This window comes from Mangifera indica, chromosome 7 (assembly GCF_011075055.1).
Source record: "Mangifera indica cultivar Alphonso chromosome 7, CATAS_Mindica_2.1, whole genome shotgun sequence".
Classification (NCBI taxonomy): domain Eukaryota; kingdom Viridiplantae; phylum Streptophyta; class Magnoliopsida; order Sapindales; family Anacardiaceae; genus Mangifera; species Mangifera indica.
The window spans coordinates 18674108-18694062 of NC_058143.1; the positions used below are offsets into that span (position 1 = coordinate 18674108).

The 19955-nt window shown below is 33.2% G+C and overlaps 2 protein-coding genes across 6 annotated transcripts; both read right to left on the minus strand.

The window, feature by feature from the left end:
* Positions 1-3431: 3431 nt before the first annotated feature.
* Positions 3432-5660, minus strand: LOC123220408 (60S acidic ribosomal protein P1-like). 5 transcript variants are annotated; one of them, XM_044642623.1, is made up of 5 exons: positions 5367-5660; positions 5198-5278; positions 4686-4809; positions 4495-4583; positions 3432-3702 (listed from the first exon to the last, which is right to left on the minus strand). In XM_044642623.1, exons 2-5 carry the CDS (start codon positions 5264-5266, stop codon positions 3649-3651), a joined length of 336 nt encoding a protein of 111 aa, XP_044498558.1. In that variant the 5' UTR covers positions 5267-5278; positions 5367-5660; the 3' UTR covers positions 3432-3648. The 5 variants fall into 5 exon arrangements, with proteins under 5 accessions (XP_044498558.1, XP_044498562.1, XP_044498563.1 ...); XM_044642627.1 differs by having other exon boundaries at positions 5198-5290; positions 5370-5639; XM_044642628.1 differs by having other exon boundaries at positions 5198-5290; positions 5367-5639.
* Positions 5661-7315: 1655 nt separating this feature from the next.
* Positions 7316-16937, minus strand: LOC123220504 (TNF receptor-associated factor homolog 1b-like). Its single transcript, XM_044642744.1, has 13 exons — positions 16782-16937; positions 16003-16219; positions 14555-14666; positions 13970-14058; positions 13802-13870; positions 13595-13724; positions 12930-13088; positions 12419-12767; positions 11426-11538; positions 10930-11080; positions 10049-10494; positions 9851-9974; positions 7316-8924 (listed from the first exon to the last, which is right to left on the minus strand). Exons 2-13 carry the CDS (start codon positions 16178-16180, stop codon positions 7557-7559), a joined length of 3288 nt encoding a protein of 1095 aa, XP_044498679.1. The 5' UTR covers positions 16181-16219; positions 16782-16937; the 3' UTR covers positions 7316-7556.
* Positions 16938-19955: the final 3018 nt, after the last annotated feature.

Below are 19955 nucleotides of genomic sequence, written 5' to 3' on the forward strand. Positions count from 1 at the left end.
AAATAAATTTACTCCAATGTATTCTACAAAGAGACATAGATGTACAAACTGAATATAGAATTAATGAATGAGGAAAAAAAAGGGAAAGAATAAAACTATATGTATTTATAAAATAAATATATTTTTAATATATATTATTAAATAATTAGATAATTTTAAATTAATAATAAAATAATATTTAATCACATAATAACATATTATTATGTTTATATTTATTTGTATATTTAAAAGTGAAAATGTTATTATATTTTTTGAATACATAATAGATATATATAATATGTCATTATATGATTGAATATTATATTATTATTATTTTAAAATTATTTAATTATATATTTGTATATTTAAAAATGTTTATGTATAGTTTTATTGAGAATAAAAAATAACTATTAAAAGAATAGAAAGTTTTGTGGTTGTATAATTAACATGAAACCTGATCTTCAGGTTTTTGAATCCAAGCCCTTCACAGGTAAATTAACCTTCATTAATGATTGGCAGCCACACCAAATGTGAGCATGGGAGGTGGATAAGCGCCTGATCGGTGAAAAACATCGCCAGCAACGTTCATCTCCTTGACCGGACAGCCGGGTCCGCTGGTTCCCGGAATATATGTGCATCCGGAGCCTCCAGGAGGAGTAACCGGACCCTTTTGAAGAGACTGCACTTGTATATCTTTATTCAACAAAAGCTCTTCATGCAAAACCCTGGTAGCTTTGCATGGTTGGCTAAGTATAAGAAGAGCAAGAAGAAGAGCTGCCAAAATGAGGCTATGGAGAGTATTCATGATTCTAATATACAAAGTACGAAAATTTACAGGAAGAAATGAGGATATTTATAGCACTGAATTATGAATAATGTGGTTACCACTTTATTTGCTAAAAGATTTTGACTATTGACTACTAGGTTTATTTTCCTATTAAAAAAAATGGAAAATAGAAGAGCTTGTAGGGGACGTAACTCTGTAAGAGCATGTTAAATGAGAGGTTTTTGAACTTGAATTCCCAGGTTTCCTTTTCCTAAAACCAGGTATTAAAATAAATTAAGCTTGATTATGTATGGGATTAAGCAGTTAATAAGGTGTTAAAAGAATGGAAAAAGTCTTTGATAGCTTATTATTAATGTGATGAGTTTTGGGTTCTGGGTTCTTTTCTCTGGTGGTGAAAGGAAACTTCTGGGGGCATGCAATTACTTTTGGAGACCTCGAATGTTCTTCTATACACTGGAAACCTGCCAGTCAGCTGGTCTTTGTATTTATGTCAATGATGACGTTCTTTATGACTTTAAATTGCGAGGAAATCACCGCTAAATCATCCATTAAAGACGCATTTAGTGTTCTTTTGCACCAGTCAAATACAGTTTCCAGTTTTTATCTTCTCCACCATTGCTATTATGGCAAGACTCAGGTTCGTCTTTAGCGTCAAAAGTGTAGCTGGCACAATCAACTAAATATGGGTAAAAGATTATAAAATAGATAGGATCACACTCACACTTTAGAAAGCAGAAAAGTTCAGGAGGGATGGAGGAAATAGAGAAGGGAGCTTGGAGGAGTATAAGTTCAGCGCAAAGATACAGGAGAAATTTTTGCGAGGTCTTTTGGCTGTGGAAGTCGCAATCTTTAGAACAGAGTTGTACACGACAAGTTTAAGGAATGCGACAATTTCAGAACACAATATAAAGAGGCCAAGGGTTTGATGTCATCTAATTACTACCCTTAAGTTTCAAAAGCAAAATTCTCACCCGTCTTTTCTATGATATTACCATTTTATCCTTTTATTGAAATTATAAAATTACCATTAACACTTAATATAAATATCAAATTACCAATATATTTTTAATAGTTTAAAATTTTATCATTTGAACTTTAAAATATTATGTTTAAATCAATCTTAGAAGTGTAATTTTCACTTTTAAAATTATTAAAAATCACATTTTCAAAAATTATAATTTGTTGTCAAAATTTTAAAAAATAAAAAGAAAAACTAAAAGGAAAAAAAGAGAATCAAAAGATTAAAAGAAAAAAATAGAAATTTCAATATAGAATGACATTTTTACTTTTTTATTTAACAAACTTCTTTAATAAAAGAAGGTAACGAATAGGAATTTGGTTTTTTAAACTTTAAAGGGTGGCACTGTCATATCAATAAATCTTGGGTCATTCGGCCTTACAATAAACAAATCAACTACTCCCGAGTCCAGTCTCATCTGCAGTTGACTTGTCCATTTTGTCAACTTTAATAATCTAAAATACTGTTTACAAGAATATCTTAATAAAAAATAGAGAGAATAGCAACGTAGAATGTTGCCCAGACCTCACTGGCGGCAGATTGTCCACCAGCCTTTTGAATTGGGCTATGTTGGATAATCTCTAGGCAATCAAAAACTAAATTTAATCGCTTATTATCAATTGTTTATTCATCCACCAACAGTCCCCTTTTTGGAATTTCCTCATCATGCCACCAGCAGACTACAACACCTGCACGGTAATGACCATAAGCTCACAGCTTACGTCGAGGTTTTAAGTATGGCCAAAGGTCAATTTCCCACCAAAGGTTTAAGAAAAGGACAAATTCTCACCTAATTAACTTTTAAAAACTCAAATACTCATTTGTTTAGTGTTATGAATAAAGGTAAAATTGTTATTTAATTAAAAATATTTAAAAAATAAAATACTATTACATTTTTCTCTTACTCAAGGTTTGAAAAATTATCATTTTTTCCTTAGGATTTCATTTCTTCTCTGACCGACCTTTCGTCTATCGGTTCTTCCTCTAGCCTTCATGATTAAGACGCGGTCATGAAAAAGCCACGAAGATGACAATTGGAAGCGACGTCGTCAAAGATTTGTTGTGCAATAGATCATCTAAAAGCAATGTCTGACACCAATAATCTCTGACAAAGATTTAAAATTTTAGACTAGGAGGAAGAGAGAAGTTAGAAAGGAGAGAGAACGCGACCAGAGACAACGAACTCTGTCATCTCTAATAATAGTTTCAAAACCCTAAGGGAAAAACATAATTTTTCAAATCTTCATGGGAGAAAATTAGATTTATAAACTTAAGGAAAAATAAATTATTTTTTATTTTTATAAAATAATAATTTTACCCCTAATCATAACAATAAATTAGTAAATATTTAAGTTTTTGAAAATTACCGAGTAAAAATTTATCCATTCATTAAACCTGGGGCGGGACATTGACCTTTGGCCTTTAAGTATAAACCGAGGCTGGAATCCACACTAACAGATGCCATAATTAGGCTACTTTGGGAGAAAGCCCGAGCTCAAATTTGTTAATATAATCGATGGCTCAACCTTGATTCAAAAAATCATTTTAAACCCCTCAATTTTTAAAACATTATTTTAATCTTGTAACCTACGTATTTATCATCCATATATTAATATTTTACTTGTGCTAAACCATGAGCTCACAAGATAGCCAAAGTTGTTTACAGCCATATGCCCCAATGTACTTGAGAAATTAGTCTTACCTCATACATATCATGCTAAAGAATAAGGGAAAATATATCTTTAACTAAATTGAGTTTACTACAGAAATTATAATGTAATATCTAACTTCTTCGGTAACACAACAGTCTCCTTCAAAAATCTGTAGCTACAAATTGAAGCCTAAAGACGGACACGGTGACAATTTAGTCAAACAAACTGAATCCCATGTCATCATCACTTTCTTCCTTGGGCTCCTCCTGCAAGAGAAAGGTGAACAAAATATGAATTATAAAACAAAAGTAATGACAAATCTATTAAAATGATAAGAGTTGTATGGAGAATAAAAAAGAATTGACAAGAGTGCTCCAACATTAAGACCTTTCATACATTTAGAAATTAGGTGCGGTACATCAACTTAAAAGTGTATTCTAGAGTTGGTGATTCACTGTATTTGGCAGATTCAACCAAAAGAAAATTGTTCAATCTACCAGCTAAGAGGGATTTCTGAAAGCCTAATAAGAAGTCCCAATCACATCCTTAATAAGCAGGTAAATAAAAGGGAAAAAACAATTAAATAACAATCGCAATGCAATAGCCAATTATGTTTAGTGACAGCAACATCTATTCAAAGGGAAACTTCAAATAAGTAGTTGACAAGAATGACATAATAGTGCAAAAAACAGAAGCCAACTGAGTACACTATCATCTAGTTTATAATTCATAAAACTAAAAATAAAGTCAGCAAAAACTATTATCCAACATACTTTTCAAACAAGTAATATGCCAAAAAAATTCCAGCCAGAGCAACTTTTGCTGCTCCAAAGTTTCCTAAATATGATTTGGAAAATAGTGTGTACGACAACAGAAGAATAAAAAATGAAAAAAGGCTGATTGTTGGACAAGAGAATAGGAAGAAAGAAAACCATATATCTACTGTTCCAAGCACATTGTGCTAAAAAAATGATTGAAACAGATGTAAAGATATCTTCATAGACATTCTAGGACAATAAATTTTCAGAAAAAAAAAAATGAAAGTGTTCGGAAAATACCTTCTTCTCTTCAGCAGTAGCAGCAGCAGTGGCATTACCACCACCAGCAGCGGCAGCAGCTGGTGCAGCAACAGCAACAGGTGCACCACCTATTTTTTTTTAAATTTAGACCAATGTCAATACTGCTTGGACATTCAAAAATAAAAAGAAGTGATAATGCATGTACACCACAATCCACAAAAATTGCTTACTGGAGCCAACATTCAGAATTAAGTCTTCAATGCTTTTCTTCTCAAACAGTTTAGAAAACAAACTCGGCCAGTAAGATTCAATATTCAAATTTGCAGTCTTGACCAGAGTTGCAATCTTCTCAGACTGAAAAATATAAAGAGAGCAAAAATTAAATCAAATCCCTCTTTAAAATAATCATTCAACATACCAGCGGACCCCTGATCCACTACTATATTCCCTCATTTTCTCACAGTAAACAATCCTTTACCATTACTGAAAATGAATATCATTTAAGTACAAAATATTCACACAAACTCAAATGAACTATCCATATTGCCTTTTTCTACAGTTCACACCGTACTTCAAACTCCAGAAACAACAAGTACTTATATTGCAGACTTCCAAACAAATATATAATCATCTACTTCAACATTTTATATCAATAAACTTCTAGGTACTTTGTGCAAAACTATTGATGCTCATAAAATTAGCAAGGTCCCATGTGAAAGAAGGAAACAGATATAGAACGTACAGTAATAGCGATTCCATCGTCCTGGAGAATGAGAGAAGCGTAGGTGCAGGCAAGCTCTCCGGTCGACATTTTTTCTTCTCTCTGCAAATAACACTAACAAGAAAAGTGAAAATGAACATATTCATAGATCCTATCATAGTAAACTTTGCCGAAAAATGCCAATAAATACCACCACCGTCGGAAATTAAGCGCCGGAGAGTATTGAGTTATGGGGCGAAGTTGTAAGTTCTCGTAATATTAAACCCTAAATTTCGGATTTATATATGGTCGGTGAACTTATGTCCTCGGACTCTGGAGTGAGCCCAACAATTGAGAATTGAATCAGGTCCTATCCAATATAGTGGACTCAAATTCAGGAGGGGTAAGGGTGAGGCAAACCAAACCGACTCGAGCTCAATTTGATGTTCGGTTTTTCTGGTCTCAACTTAGTGTCTGGTCCAAAGAAGCCACACTCAAACTGGGAAACCTCAACTCGAGTTAGAATTTATTGATGGTTGGTGAACTTATGTCTTGGGACCATCGAGTCAACCCAACAATTGAGAATTGGATTGGATCTTGTCAAATACAGTAGACTCTCAAACTTGAAGTAGCAATTCAAGGTTTAATAAATAATGTGCGGTCAAATTCTCCAACCTTCAATTAGTCCAAACCAGACTCAATAATTTTTAATTTTTTTTCTCGTTTTTTAAGTGTGTTTTTTTTTTCATTCCGGACAAATTCTTTTTTTCTATTTTACGAATTTATTACCAATTGAATAAATTAAATTTGGTTTCAAACAAACCATTTAAATTATAAATCAAACTCAAATTAATATTTACTCAAACTCGATTCATTCCGAATACACCCATATAGCCGGGATAGTGATAATAACTTATTTTTTAATCTAATAATAAAACATATTTTTATTATTCTAAAAATAATATTTTTATAACTTTTTTTTTAAGTACAATACAGATATATTGGATTAAGAAAACTAACTTCAACATCATATCAGATCAAACGAAACCATATCAGATCAGAGTGCTTTTTTTTTTTAACAGAACCTGATCATTTCTGAATCCAAGCCCTTGACAAGTAAATTAACATTCATTTATAATAGGTAGCCACGTCTAATGTGAGCATGGGAGGTGGTTAAGCTCCAGATCAGTGCAAAACATCGCCAGCAACGTTCATCTCCTTGCCTGGACAGCCTATTCCGCTTTGGCCCGGAAGGTTGGTGCATCCGGAGTGGTCTGAAGGAGGGACCGGACCCCTTTGAAGAGACTGGAATCGCATGTGTTTATTCAACAACACTTGGTCAGGTAAAACCCTGGTAGCTTTGCACGGTTGGATATGTATAAGAAGAGCAAGAAGAAGAGCTGCCCAAATGACTCTATGAAGAGTATTCATGATTCTAATTTACAAACAACGAACACTTACAGGAAGAAATGAAGATATTGATAAGAATGAATTCTGAATATATGTGGTTACTATTTTATATATGATCAATCTGGGATTAAGCACTTGAAAAGGTGTTAATAAAATATTAAAAAGTCTTTAATTGCTTATGTGCCAAGTTTTGGCCTCTAAAGTCTTCTGCTCCCATTGCTTTTGTGCTAATTTCTAACACTACTCAAGTACAATTTCCATTCTAGAGTCTTCTGCTGCCATTGCTCATGTGCCAAGTTTTTGATTGGGTTAACGCCTATGCTAACTATTTTGTGAATTTAAACCGAAGTGACTCAAACTCAACTTAGTATTCTACTTCTCTGGGCTCAACTTGGGGTATATCCTGCATAAATCAGCTCAAGTTTGGTAAGCGCAACTCAAGTTTTAATTCAACCAAATCGATATAAATTCATATTTTCTAATAATTTTTAATCTTTTTATGTAATTCATATTCATCTTTAACTATTCTTTTTCTCCTTCTTCGGTGCTTTCCAACAGTTTAATTCAACAAACTCGTCGTAAACTTATGCAAACTCAAATTTAAACTAACCTTATTAAATTCAAATCAATTCCTACTCAAAAACTTGAATCCACCACTAAGGAATGGACAATTTCTGCAGTATTGAAGACTTTCACCTGTCTATCATATTTTGTAATTTAATCCATCTAATCATAGTGATAACAGCAAGCTTTAAATCAAATTTATCAACCATTAACCAAAAACCAAAACACATCACGGCCTCATTTTCTAAGGAAAAAAACTAAATAACTTGATAAAACAAAGGCAGAAACACTCTTTACAAAACAGCATTCTCCTCAAGGAAAGATTACATCCTCACTCCAAATCTAATACCCAACAATTCCCTCAAATACATTATTACAACGGAAAAATAACCCTCAAATTGGAGGGCTAAATCCGTTGCAACTTCCTTTACTTTCCATTTGAAGGTCTGAATACCGTGTATCCATTAACACCACATGACAGATTTGAATACTCTGGGTGTAAATAGGGATAACCGTCACCTTCCCCCTTCTTCACACCTAGTAATGATAGATCAGAACCGGTCATCTGCCAGAGAGTTGGAACCATTCCATCTATTTGCCCATTTGAATAGTGCACTGCACTTGTTTGGGGAATATATTCCCTTGCTGAATCATAATGGCTGCTAGAAGAACTATACCCCCGCTGGAATCCGTCATTGTGGTAACTCCTTGTCCTTTCAAACCTACATGAGCTGGATGAGTCACCTGAAATCCTCATATCGCCTGGGAAAGAAAACTGTCGATTTAAAATGTGTGGTCCATTGCTGAGAGACTGAAGGACTGTGCTCGCCCTAGCTGCCACCCCAGCTCCGTGTTCTTCATCAAGCAGGTCATTGATGATATCAAGGTGAGGAAATTCATCTGCCAAACCACCTTGGGTGTGTCTTCCAGATGTAGAGGCAGGAAACTCATTAGAAAAGTGCTCCCTGGGTCCCAAGGGCACAGGCTTGTATAAGTCAAGGTTTTGCATATCATTGACCAGGGAAGAAGGATCAGGGTGCATCATTCTGTTGCCATCCCTTTGGGAACTATCAACCCAATGGTGCCCATTCAGTAAGACATCCCGAGATACCATGCCAAAAGGAAAGCCTGACTGGACTGGGTTTGGCTCCATCCTTTCTGAGCTCTGGGGTATATACATAGGTGCAGATACCATGGGAGGCTGTGGTGAATATGCAAGTGATGGACTCACCCCCAAACTAAGAGAACCGGGATGAGTTAAACTAGATGAACTTGAACTAACATGGCTTGCGATTTTGGCATTTCTATAGGACTGGGGAATATAACTATGAGTAGCAGGTGAGAGATCAGGACCTAACCGCCCAGCTGCACTAACTGAACGGGCAAGTAGTGGGGAAGTATGCACCATGGAAACAACAGGAGCAGCTGGGCGAGGGCCGGGGCCAAGAGGGGCACTAGAAGGCCTTGACATCATAGGTGGCTTCTGTTCCAGAGGTTTTTCAGACGGCTTTGACACAGCAGCCTTCTGGATCTCAGACCTAACCCTGCTAGTTGATTGGGATGAAGAATTCAATTCTGCTACTTGATCAGTCTGTTGCAGACCATTTGAAGCTGCTTTCATATTTGGAACGGGATCTGCAGTGGCAGCACTCTTCGGATCTGACTTCAATTGAGCAGTGGACTGCATATTTCTAGGTGGGCTTCTTGGAGAGGATGATACTGCTGTCTTCTCTTTAGGTCTTTCTGTATCCACTGGAACTTTGCTAATCAGTTTCTTTTGTACTGGAACGACTTCCTGTTACATGAAAACTTTCCTATCGTCACAACATTAAAAAATATAAAAAAACTAAACACACATATTTAATATAACCCTCTGAAGAAAAACCAAAAGCTTCAATGATTTTAGGAACACACACACACGCACACACACACACATACATACATATAGGAAGTAAAGAAAAATATCATCCAATATTTGAGCTAACACTCAAAAAATATCTTTAAACAGTTTGTACTAAAGAGTATGTGTTTGCAAAGACCATTTAATAATTCATTAGCATAAATCCAAATTAAGTACAAGGAATTGCTTTTGTTCACCCCCTAAACAACTATGTTCTGTAAACATGTACACGTGTCGTGTATCAACAAATGCAAAAAAGTAAACAACTTCATCAACAAAAGATAAAAGGTCACAAATATACAGATGTTATGACAGCTAAACTATGACCATTTATTAGTTTAATTGGAGAAGAACCAGTAAACCATAAAACAATCATCAAGCTTGCAAGTACATGAAAATTTCCCACAGGAAATGCACAAATTTTACATGTATTTGGAAATATGAATCCTCCTATAGAGTGTGTTACACGTAATTTGAAATAGAAGTGCCCCCAAAAAGAAAAGTTGGAATAAAACAGAATGATTTGCACATTAAAAGTTCTGCAAATAATTTTAATAACGATAGAAGGATAAGACACTAATTTTACGATCTGCTATGCTGTAAAAGTCAAACAAAGAGACAAAAAAAGGAGAAATTCTTCCCACATAATAAAGCAAACAAACAAAACAACTTTGATGCGTCTTAGAAAGCCAACAAACAGATAAAGTCAATAAAAAATGAATTCATAACTTACAAGCTTCTGACATACGTGCTACTAATAGCATTAAAATTTGCATGGTAAAGATATATCCAAGATTTGGGAGAGAATTATGCTAAACCACCTTATTGCTTTCAGAGACACCATTATGCTCCCCAGCATCTGTAGCAGACCTAGAAGGCTGATCATCCGATTCATTTGCCCAATTACTACCATCATGTGTCACCTTACCTCGTTGGTTCTTCCCTCTTCAAATTCAAAAAAGCCAAGCCAAATGAATTCTTATGCGGTATAAGAAAAATAAATGTAATTATTTGTTTACCTGCAAGGTGACTTTTGATTTTGGTAGTTTAAGGTGTTCCCTCTATAGGGTCCATTCATCACAACTGATGGGACTGAATCAGTAGAACACGTTGATGAACTATCATCCATTAGAATCCTTTTTTCAACCATACCATTTGGCACAGATGATAGGCTACAAATTCCACTGCTACTGGCTTCTGTGGCAGGAGTAACTTCAGATGCATCAGTATCCCTGTCTTCTGAATCAGGCTGAAGCACTTCAGCAACTCCATCCACTGAATCAGAAACATCTGAAATATCTTCCAGCATGTCAGGCTTTTCAAGCACAGGCTGAGCATCTTCTGAAATGGATTCCTTTTTCTCTTCACTCAGGTTTTCTCCTTCATGCTTGTCCAAATTACCAGCACTAGGCCTTTCCTCCCTCTTTTTTTCTTTCCCTTTGCGATTGTTCCGTTTCTGCTTAGCCTGCAATATACAAGAGAAAAAAAAAAAAAAGGAAAAACAATCCATCCATGAGAAAAACTACAAAGACTTTAATATTGGCAAACTCATTTCATTATAAAGTTTCAATAATCAATAATAAAAGCATGCAATAAATAAGCAAATATCATAGCCCAAAAACTGCTACAGGAATAAAAAAAAATTTAACAGCGGATATTGCATGTCAGCTACTATAAATAAAATCAGGTGATATGGCTAAAAAGTGATTATGTGATGACATAAATTATAAATGCCAATCTTATCCAAAATTTCTCAAATAAATAAATTTCATACATAAATGATAAGATATACCCAATAACTTCAATTCAATAAGCAGTCAAAGGTCTGTGATATCCCTTTGCTAAATGAAAACTCAATTGTAGCTCTCAGTCATACCAAATGAAGACTACGATACCATACCTGTTTCTTTTTTGTTTTCTTCTCCTTTTCAGCTGCACCACGTTTAGCCTTCTGCTCACTTTCAGCCAGCCATGCTGCTTCCTCTTCACGAATTAGCTCTTCTTGCCTCTCCAATGCAACAGCTTCCTGATAGGCAACTTCAATTTTATTGCTGTATGCAACAATGAAAATAGTTTAGGCATCTATGTTTACTGACAAGCCGGTAAATATAATCATTACACTAGAACCTCAAGGCTAATAAATTCCAGCAGCACAATCCAGACATAACTTTGCAGTGAATTCCATCAAAAAGAAAACCAACAAAGATTGTGCATAAGGTGCCAAATAATGAGAAGACAAAATTGAAATTTGTAGACAGCACGGGAAAATATACTTAACCTACATGCTTAAAACAGCTGCAAACATTAATAGAACTCCAAATTGCCTATGTGATTCAGTTGTAGAAAAGACAATAATTTTTCAGCAATTTGAAATGCATAATAAACAAATATACTACCTGAATATATGGGCAAGGACAAAAATTTCCACAGTCCTACGCCCCAATTCTGTAAGTCGCCTTTCATCCCGCTCAATTGAATCCTTGTTAAAGTCTTCCCCCGAGCTACCATCCTGTATAATAGAGTACATGTTCCTATGTCATTCGATGAAACATATAGTTAAATATTTATGTATAAAACAAAGGTATTATGATATAAGAATGTAACTTCCATTTTACTGAAATTTCACATCAATGTATATACTCAAATCATTGATGAAACCAGCATAAAAGTTAATAAACTAGATAGAGCATAATACAAAAATAAATAAATAAATCCAAGTCAAAGAACGGCCATCAAATCCTAATATTACAGCATGAGCAACACCAATTCTTTTACCTCTACTTTCAGATTCATATTCACCATCTAATTATTTGTAACAGAAGCATTCATAATGTAATTTTACATAAACAACCCTTCATAAAATAATAAAAGTGAAAAAAAATACAACGGATGAGAATTAAAATCTTTAAGGTATGTAACTACAGAAACTGCTGCTGCCAGAATTTGTATACACAAGAGAAACCACTCTACCACCACTGATGCTGCCACAAATATTGCTCTACTGCAAGCAAAACTGATCTACCATCACAAAAAGCTGGCAACAATACCCCAAAACCACCATAAACTAAGACCAAGTCCCAACTCCTCCAAAACCCAAAAACCTACCCAAACAAAATCCACCCTTCACTGCTTAACTTTTCAAGGGCTAACAAAAAGTCAACATAGAAAATAGCACATGCAAACACAATGTCAGTGGTTTAGAAGTTCTGAAAGGTCCGAACATTAACCAGAATGATATTGATTAGAAGTCATTCAAATAGAAATGTGAAAACCACCTCCAAACAAACAATTGAAAGGAATGAAAAACCTCAAGCTTCAAACAACCCATGACATCTCCAGTTCAATCTAACCAAGGCATAACTACATCATACCAGAGTCATGAAACCCACCTTCATACGATTTTGAGGACCCTTCTCATCTTTTGGTGGCAATGGTTCCAAGGCAGCCCTCTCTAGTAGCAGCAGCACGTCATCCACCAAAACAAACATATCATTCTCTACATAAACAATAGGAGCTGGTGTTTCCTCAGCATCCAACAACTTTGGCCTCACTTTCTTGCACATGCCCTGCCCTTCAAGAGCCTTCAATCCACTATACAAGGAATCCATTACCAAAGTAGATGTGACTTCCTTTTCTATAAAAAAGTGTTTCACAACTACTTTCAGAATTACATCTGTTTTCTCTCTAGACATACGTTGCCTTGCATTTTGGTCAATTCCCAACCAGAAAGTACAGAAGCTGCCACAACAGCGATACATATATTAGTATCAAACATGCAAAGTTCTCATGAAAACCACATAAAATTCATGGGAAAAGCTCCAAACCATATCTAACAAAGGTAATATACAATCTTAAAGGAATAATCAACAATATAAGTCAATCAACATGAACATACAATACCTTGACCACCGAGCTCTGTCCTCTATCAACCTCCCAAGCTTCCCTCGTCTTTCTTCCACAAAACGCCGACATATTTGTTCTACATTTGTCAAATATACCCTCACAAGTTCTCTCCTATACTGACAATCAAGGCATCGAAAAGGGCGATCTGACTTCTCCCTACAATCGCAAAGCAAAATAAATACATCTATGTTAAAACATGCATCAAAAGGAATATAAATATAGAAGCAATACAGAAAAAAGCCTCAAATAACACAGAAATACAAGGTTTAGAATATAAATGAGAGAAATGATTAAGGATATCAAGTTATAAAATGCAAAACATGGCATATTTTCTAATAATTTCATAACACATTTAGCAACAAAATGTGGTTATGAAAAAAAAATATATTGTGCTGTGGTGCTACTAAATAGTCACAAGAAAGTAATGATCAAAGTTCACAAGTTACCAGAAACATAAACATATTTCACATTTTCGTTCAACAAAATACATTTAAAAGAGCTAGAGGATTACAAAATACACATCCTTATTCATCACAAGTCAAAGACAATGACACAAGAACATTTCCATGCCAAAATCACATATCTAGGACTATTCTTGCAAAAATATTAAGGAAATTCTACATAATTTTTACTTTGTAAAACAGATGAAGCATTGAAGATACCTTATGACTTGAACTTGAGCCTTTATAATCAAAGTGTCACCATCTTTAAACCCATCAGACACTTTTGATAGCTCCATGAACTTTTTCCAACCCCAGTCATGCTCTTTCTTCCAGAACCGATGTAAAGTATCTGCAAATTTTGCATTAACTAAATTAAATCAAGAACCTGTATATGTTAAACAAAAACTCTTTTTTAAGCCAACCAACCAGAATATTTTGATTTCTTTGGATCTCTATTTACAACAGCTATTGTAAACTGAGCAAAATGACTCCAGCCTGTATTGCAACAAGAAGATAAACCGCCTGATCATAACCATAAATACAGGAGGAAAAAAAAGGATAGTTTATGCAATATGAAACTCATTGGTGTCAAACCTGGCAGGAGTTTGTCATGATTCGCAACACAAAGAAACAAGGAGAGATGATTGCAAACATCACAGCCCTGGGGATAAATCAAAATATACCTGTGAACAACAGTAGAAAGCGTTATCGCAACAAATGTAGTAACTTTTCAATCTATAAGATGGAAGGCATGACCTACTAGAGCAGCTAATGGAAATAATTTAACAAATTTTGACTTCAATGAAAAATTCTAAGCAGAAATTTAATAAGACTTCCAGCAATTAATGGATGAATAACCCATCATACAAAATGAATAATAATGTAGACAATGTACATTACATAGAAACACAGATATGTTATCATTAAAGTTTACGGTAAAAATTATAAATGATGAAAGAGAAGAATTAGAACTATCTGAAAATTCAAAAGGCAAATCTTTCACTAGTGTTAACTAATACCTAAGCATATGAGGGTTGTATATTAACACATATGACTTGCTGACACTGAACATACAAAGATATAATCCGCACAAATTAATAAGAGAAGCAATGGAGAAACTAAATATACTGAAAAAAAAAAAAAAAGAATGAGAAACCATTCATACTCAAATCCTCATACCATTTGTAGCCACCAACTTCAAATGCACTACTACGGAGTTCTCGTTTGCTAATCTGTGAAAAATTCTCTATCTTCCACGTGTACCTTCCATATAACTCAGAAGGTTTTGGCCCTACAAAAAAGTGATCTTTGTTAGAGCAGTAGAATGGTGGTAAGAAATGACTGACAATAACATAAATAACAAGAAGATAAGCCAAACATGTGCAGCTGTCTCAGTCAACTTCCAAGTTTAGGCTACTGGATGGAAAAGCTAGCATATTTTGGTTCCATTAGCATCACCTTCCCACTAAACTGCCTATACGCACCAGTAACCATATAGAATAAAAAAATCCTCCACAGAGTAACAATTGACATATTCTCCATATAAAGTATGCAAAACCAAACTAAATGAAAGTCTAAACAATTTAGCAGCATGATAAAAAAAAATTTTTAATTTCTGTAAGCTCAAACAAGGTCTAAAATATCTAAGATCAAGCATCATATGACACGGAGCTCACTTATTCATCTATATATTACATATTATTAGCAATCTGCAGATGATAGTTTCCACCTTAAAACATTTCAAGAAATAAAAACAGAAGAAAAACTGCAAAGTAATCTGCTTTTAGAGCCAATGACTGCATCAAGTGAAATTTATTTTCCAATATTGCATTATACCATCATTTGCTTTCTTAGCTGGGAATACAGAAAAGAAAACGGAAAACCTCTAAATTTCTCAATCTTCCACTTAGTTCACTTAGTCCAATATTGTTTTGGAAAGCTAATTAATTAATTCAATCTTGTTGCATAGTTTCTAAAAGATTCTGTGAAAATAATGAAAAAGGAAAGAAAAATGTCTGCGTGTTCCCATGACTAGCACCTTTTGAGACCAGGTAATAAATTCTCAAGCAGATAAAGAAGTACAAAAACAGGAGAAGTATAACTGATGTATAACATATAATTGATGGTAAAGAGTATCAAAATGCCACACAAGGATATAAAATACAAGGCTCTAAAACTGCAAACAAAAGTTTTTAAAACTAATAATTTGATGTTTTCACAACCTACCAAACATCACTTGAACAGATAAATCAAGTGCCAAAAGCAAGAAAGTATTCAAACCCATAAAATCTACATATTATCCCATGACCAATTATAATCATCCATTTACTTTAATCAAACAATATTAGGGTGTAAAAAGTATTAGAACTTTAGGAAATGCAATTTTCACCCTCAAGCTCCTTGGGCCATATAGACATTATATAATAATAGCCCATAAGCTGGAAAACTCAAAAAGAATCATGTTAATTATCAAAGTATTTTGTGTTCATAATCGCTGTCCCCTTCCTTTTACTTGAGGCTCTTCCTCCCCTCAGAACTTAAGGCTAAAGACAAAATGACATAATTGCACAGTTACTTAGAATCATGGAACACAAACTCATATTTACAATAGGGTGCCAAAACCATACAGCCATCATCGTCGTCGTCAGTATCCCAGTAAGGGGGCGAAGTAGAGGGAGTTCCATTCTCCACCTGCTCAGAAGACCGCCACTCTGCTAGTGCATCCCCTGATTGGCAACGCTGTCCACTCGAAATCCCCTCCTCAGACCTTCCCACTCCAGCCTCCTCACTCGAAACCCCCGCCATTTCAGAATTCCTTCCCCCACACTCCTTCGACTCCACTCCCTATGTTACAACATACCCACATTAAAAAAAAAATAATAAGCCAACATCAGCGTTAAACATCACTTCAGCCAAAAATAAACATTAAAAACATTACAAGCGCTAACAATTTATCAAAATATTTTAAAAAATAAAAACCCGCACTGAAAACCATAAATGCTTTAAAAAACGTCTCAATTATTAAGTAAAAATTAAAAAAAAAAAATCAAATAGTCTGGCTTCTGAAAATTTTCATCGCTAGACTGATAAATTATATTTTTCAATGCCTCTGAAAGGATATTAATACAAAACACCGAAAAATCAAACAATCAGAAATAAACTTGAACATCAAAATCTCAAGAACCCAGTTAAAGAATAATCAACTAGATTGAAAACTGAATAAAGTACCAAAAGAAACAAGAGGTTAATAATCAAAATCACCCAGATAAACCCAATTACAACATGCGATAAAAAAATATTAAGATCGTCGAAGGATAACCCAAAACCCCAATCAAAATCAAACCCTAAAACAGGAAGCAAAAAATCAAGGAATTAAAAAACGCCGACGACATCGCACAGATCGAACCTGAAACCCAAGAACAGAGCGCTGTTCCCAAATTGGGTTATGACAGCTCTTTGAGATTTTAGAGAGAAGAGAGAAAGATAGAGAGAGGTCCAATACAAGGAGCAGCAAAGAGATGAGAAGAGAAAGCAGGACCAAAAACGAAGATTTGTTGCCTGATTTATTAAATAATTTAATTTTCGATTATGTCACTTTTCTTATTATAATTAATTATATAGATAAAAATAAAAAGTGTCAGAATGGGGAAGAGGAACGAGCAGGGTGTCACTTATTTCAATTTGATTTAATGTGATTTGGTTTTATTCGTAAAATAGCCTTTCAATTTAATTTAGTCTGATTAGGTTTTATTTATAAAATAGTTTAATTTTTAATTAATAAATTATTAAAAGTAATTTTTAGTTTAAATTATAGTTTAAATAATTTTTAAATCAAATTAAATTGTAAATGGGATATAATTATATTTAGCATAATTTTTTAATAAAAATTAAATTTATGATTTTTTATATTTTTTTATATTTTTTTATATTTATATTATATTATATAAAATTATAATTTTATTAATTTTATTAAATAATAAAAAGATAATTTAAATATATTTAATTCATAATTTGAATTGAATCAAATATTTTTTTCTATTTAGTTTTATTTGATTTAAAATTTAAAATAATTTAATTTAGTTTAAAAATATCTTGAAATTTTTTTTAAATTATATTAAATTAAACCATGTGCACACCCCTAACAACAAACAAAACTCCAGAGGGTATTTGATTGTCTTTATTCCCTCTCTATCTTCTCTATTTTATTTATTTAATTTTTTTAAGTTCATATAATACTAAGAAATTAATTAATTAATTGATTAAAGGGTAATATTTATACATTTTTAAAAATAAAAGGAAAGAGGTCGGTGAGAAATTGGACAGTGGATGGACACGGAGGTGGCAACTAAGGTTAGATTCGAATCAAATCGAGCTCAATTTGATTCGATTTACAGTAATTGAGTTCAAGCTCGAGCTCGCTGTAAATAAGTTTGAGCTTGACTCGTTTCAAACTCGAGCTCGGTTGGAACTCGATTTAAGCTCAAGTTTTAATTAACTCATTATCAAAATAACGTCATTTTAATATATATTGGTTAAAACGACGTCATTTTATATCAAAAATTTTAATCTGTGAGCTTGACGAGCAGCTCAAGTTCAAAGTTGCAGGCTCGAACTTGTTTGAGGTTAGTTCATTTTAGACTCGTTCAAACCAAGTTCGAACAAACTTGGTTTGAATCCAACCTTAACGGCAACTGCTCTTGGGGCTTCACTAGGATTTTAAGTTAGGGTTAGAGGTGTATATATATACCAAATCAAGTTTGAATACTTTTTAATTTGAGTTTGACTTAAATAAAAAATAATTCAATTTAAGTTTAACTCAAATTTGTTGAGTTAATATTAAGAGTGGTTTGAATTTGATTCGAATAAAAATAATTTGGGTCAAATTTAACTTAAATTTATGGCTTGAATATATTGCTTAAATTCGTGATTTATTAATAAAATGACATCATTTAACAATTATTTAATATAATTTAAATTGAGTCACAAGCTAAGTTCAAATCAAATTAAATCATTTATTTAATTTGAGAGTTAAACCAAATCGAATTCTTTATAACTCAAGTTCGATTCAATTTTAAAATGAACCAAATATTTTAATTCGAACTCAATTTATATTTGAAATAAACAAATTTAAACTGAATCGAATTAACCCGAGTTAACTTTTTCTATGGAAAATAGTTTTCTATCCTTTCATTTAAGATGATTCCTTAACGAAAATGGATGAGGAGGAAGAATTTGATTTTTGAAACTTAATTGGTAATATTTGTTTTTCAGCAAATTTTGGGTGGGACGTATTTCGGTCTTTTATTTTTATGACCGTTAGAACTGGTGGCAGTTAGGGTTTTGGGATGATGTGTTCTGCGATAAATGGGTTGGGCCGGTTCGGATAGGCTGAAAGATTATGGGCCGGCAAGCGAATAGTATTCTTACTAAACTATTGTGTTATTGGATTATATTAGAAATACAAACTATATATAATATCTAGCTTCACATAAAATAAATGAATAAATATTATATAAAAAATAATTTCATGTAAATCATTGTTAATATGATTTCTCTGTAATGAACTAAAGTATGAAAAAGTAGAATATGATAATAATTAAAATAGAATATGATAATGACAATTTTGAAAAGAAAATTATTTTATTTTATTTTTTTGTAGATAAATAACTTTGTTATTTACTACGATAAAAATAAAAGAAATAATAATAATAAAAATGTTTCTTAACATGATTTGATTGATAATTTGAGGGTTTTTGATTGATAATATTTTTTTATCTCATATTTTTATAATAGTCTTTCATATTTCTATGACAAAGAAGTAAGATAATTGAAAATATGGTATTTAAGTATTTTTATCGCATAAGTGACACATGGAGGATTGGGGTAAGGTAATGAGACATTGGAATAATGTCAGAGATGAAGACGACATCTTTGTCGAGATCATCTTTGTCGACGACGACGACATCGTTTAGGAGGGGAAAACGTCGCACGATCGAAAAGAGGAGACGCAGGGGAGGAAGAGACGTCCCCTAGAGATCATCAGTCGTTGCTAGAAAATTTAATTTGAAAGTTTGGAAACCCTCGGGGGGAAAATATTGTTTTTAAAAACTTGGGTTGAGAGAAAATTGTTAGTTGTTAAGATTTTGGGGTAAAATAAAAATTAAATTTAAGTTTATTTTTAATATTATAAATAAAATAATGATTTTGCCCTTGAATCCGTCAATCTGACGTTTTTTTTAACAGTCCATAGGTAGGTAAATGGGTTTTTCAAAGTTAACGAGTGAAAATTTGTAGAAAAAACATACCTTGGGTGGGAAATAGTCCTTTGGCCTTTACATTATTAAAGAGTTTCGATAACTATTTTTTGTATATCTATTAAATTCTAACATGTGCCACAAAATTACATTAAATGGTGATGATTACCTTATGGCGATCTAGATTTGTTTATATAACTTAATGAAGGTCATCCATTATTTTTAGATTTTCTTTAAGACTTTCGGTGTTTCTTGATCTTCCGAAAACTTCAACAAAATTCTTTTTTTAAATTGTCTTATAGATCTTGTTATTGAAGTTCTGCGAT

What these genes read in the sequence shown, in the direction of transcription:
- LOC123220408 (XM_044642623.1), bottom strand. Translation starts at nt 5,266, where the DNA reads ATGTCGACCGGAGAGCTTGCCTGCACCTACGCTTCTCTCATTCTCCAG. An exon ending in ACGATGGAATCGCTATTACT is followed by an intron (nt 4,810 to 5,197) that starts GTACGTTCTATA and finishes TATATTTTTCAG; the next exon opens with TCTGAGAAGATTGCAACTCT. An exon ending in CTACTGCTGAAGAGAAGAAG is followed by an intron (nt 3,703 to 4,494) that starts GTATTTTCCGAA and finishes TTTCTCTTGCAG; the next exon opens with GAGGAGCCCAAGGAAGAAAG.
- LOC123220504 (XM_044642744.1), bottom strand. Translation starts at nt 16,180, where the DNA reads ATGGCGGGGGTTTCGAGTGAGGAGGCTGGAGTGGGAAGGTCTGAGGAG. An exon ending in TCATGACAAACTCCTGCCAG is followed by an intron (nt 13,871 to 13,969) that starts GTTTGACACCAA and finishes GTTGCAATACAG; the next exon opens with GCTGGAGTCATTTTGCTCAG. An exon ending in GTCCTTGCCCATATATTCAG is followed by an intron (nt 11,081 to 11,425) that starts GTAGTATATTTG and finishes TGTTGCATACAG; the next exon opens with CAATAAAATTGAAGTTGCCT.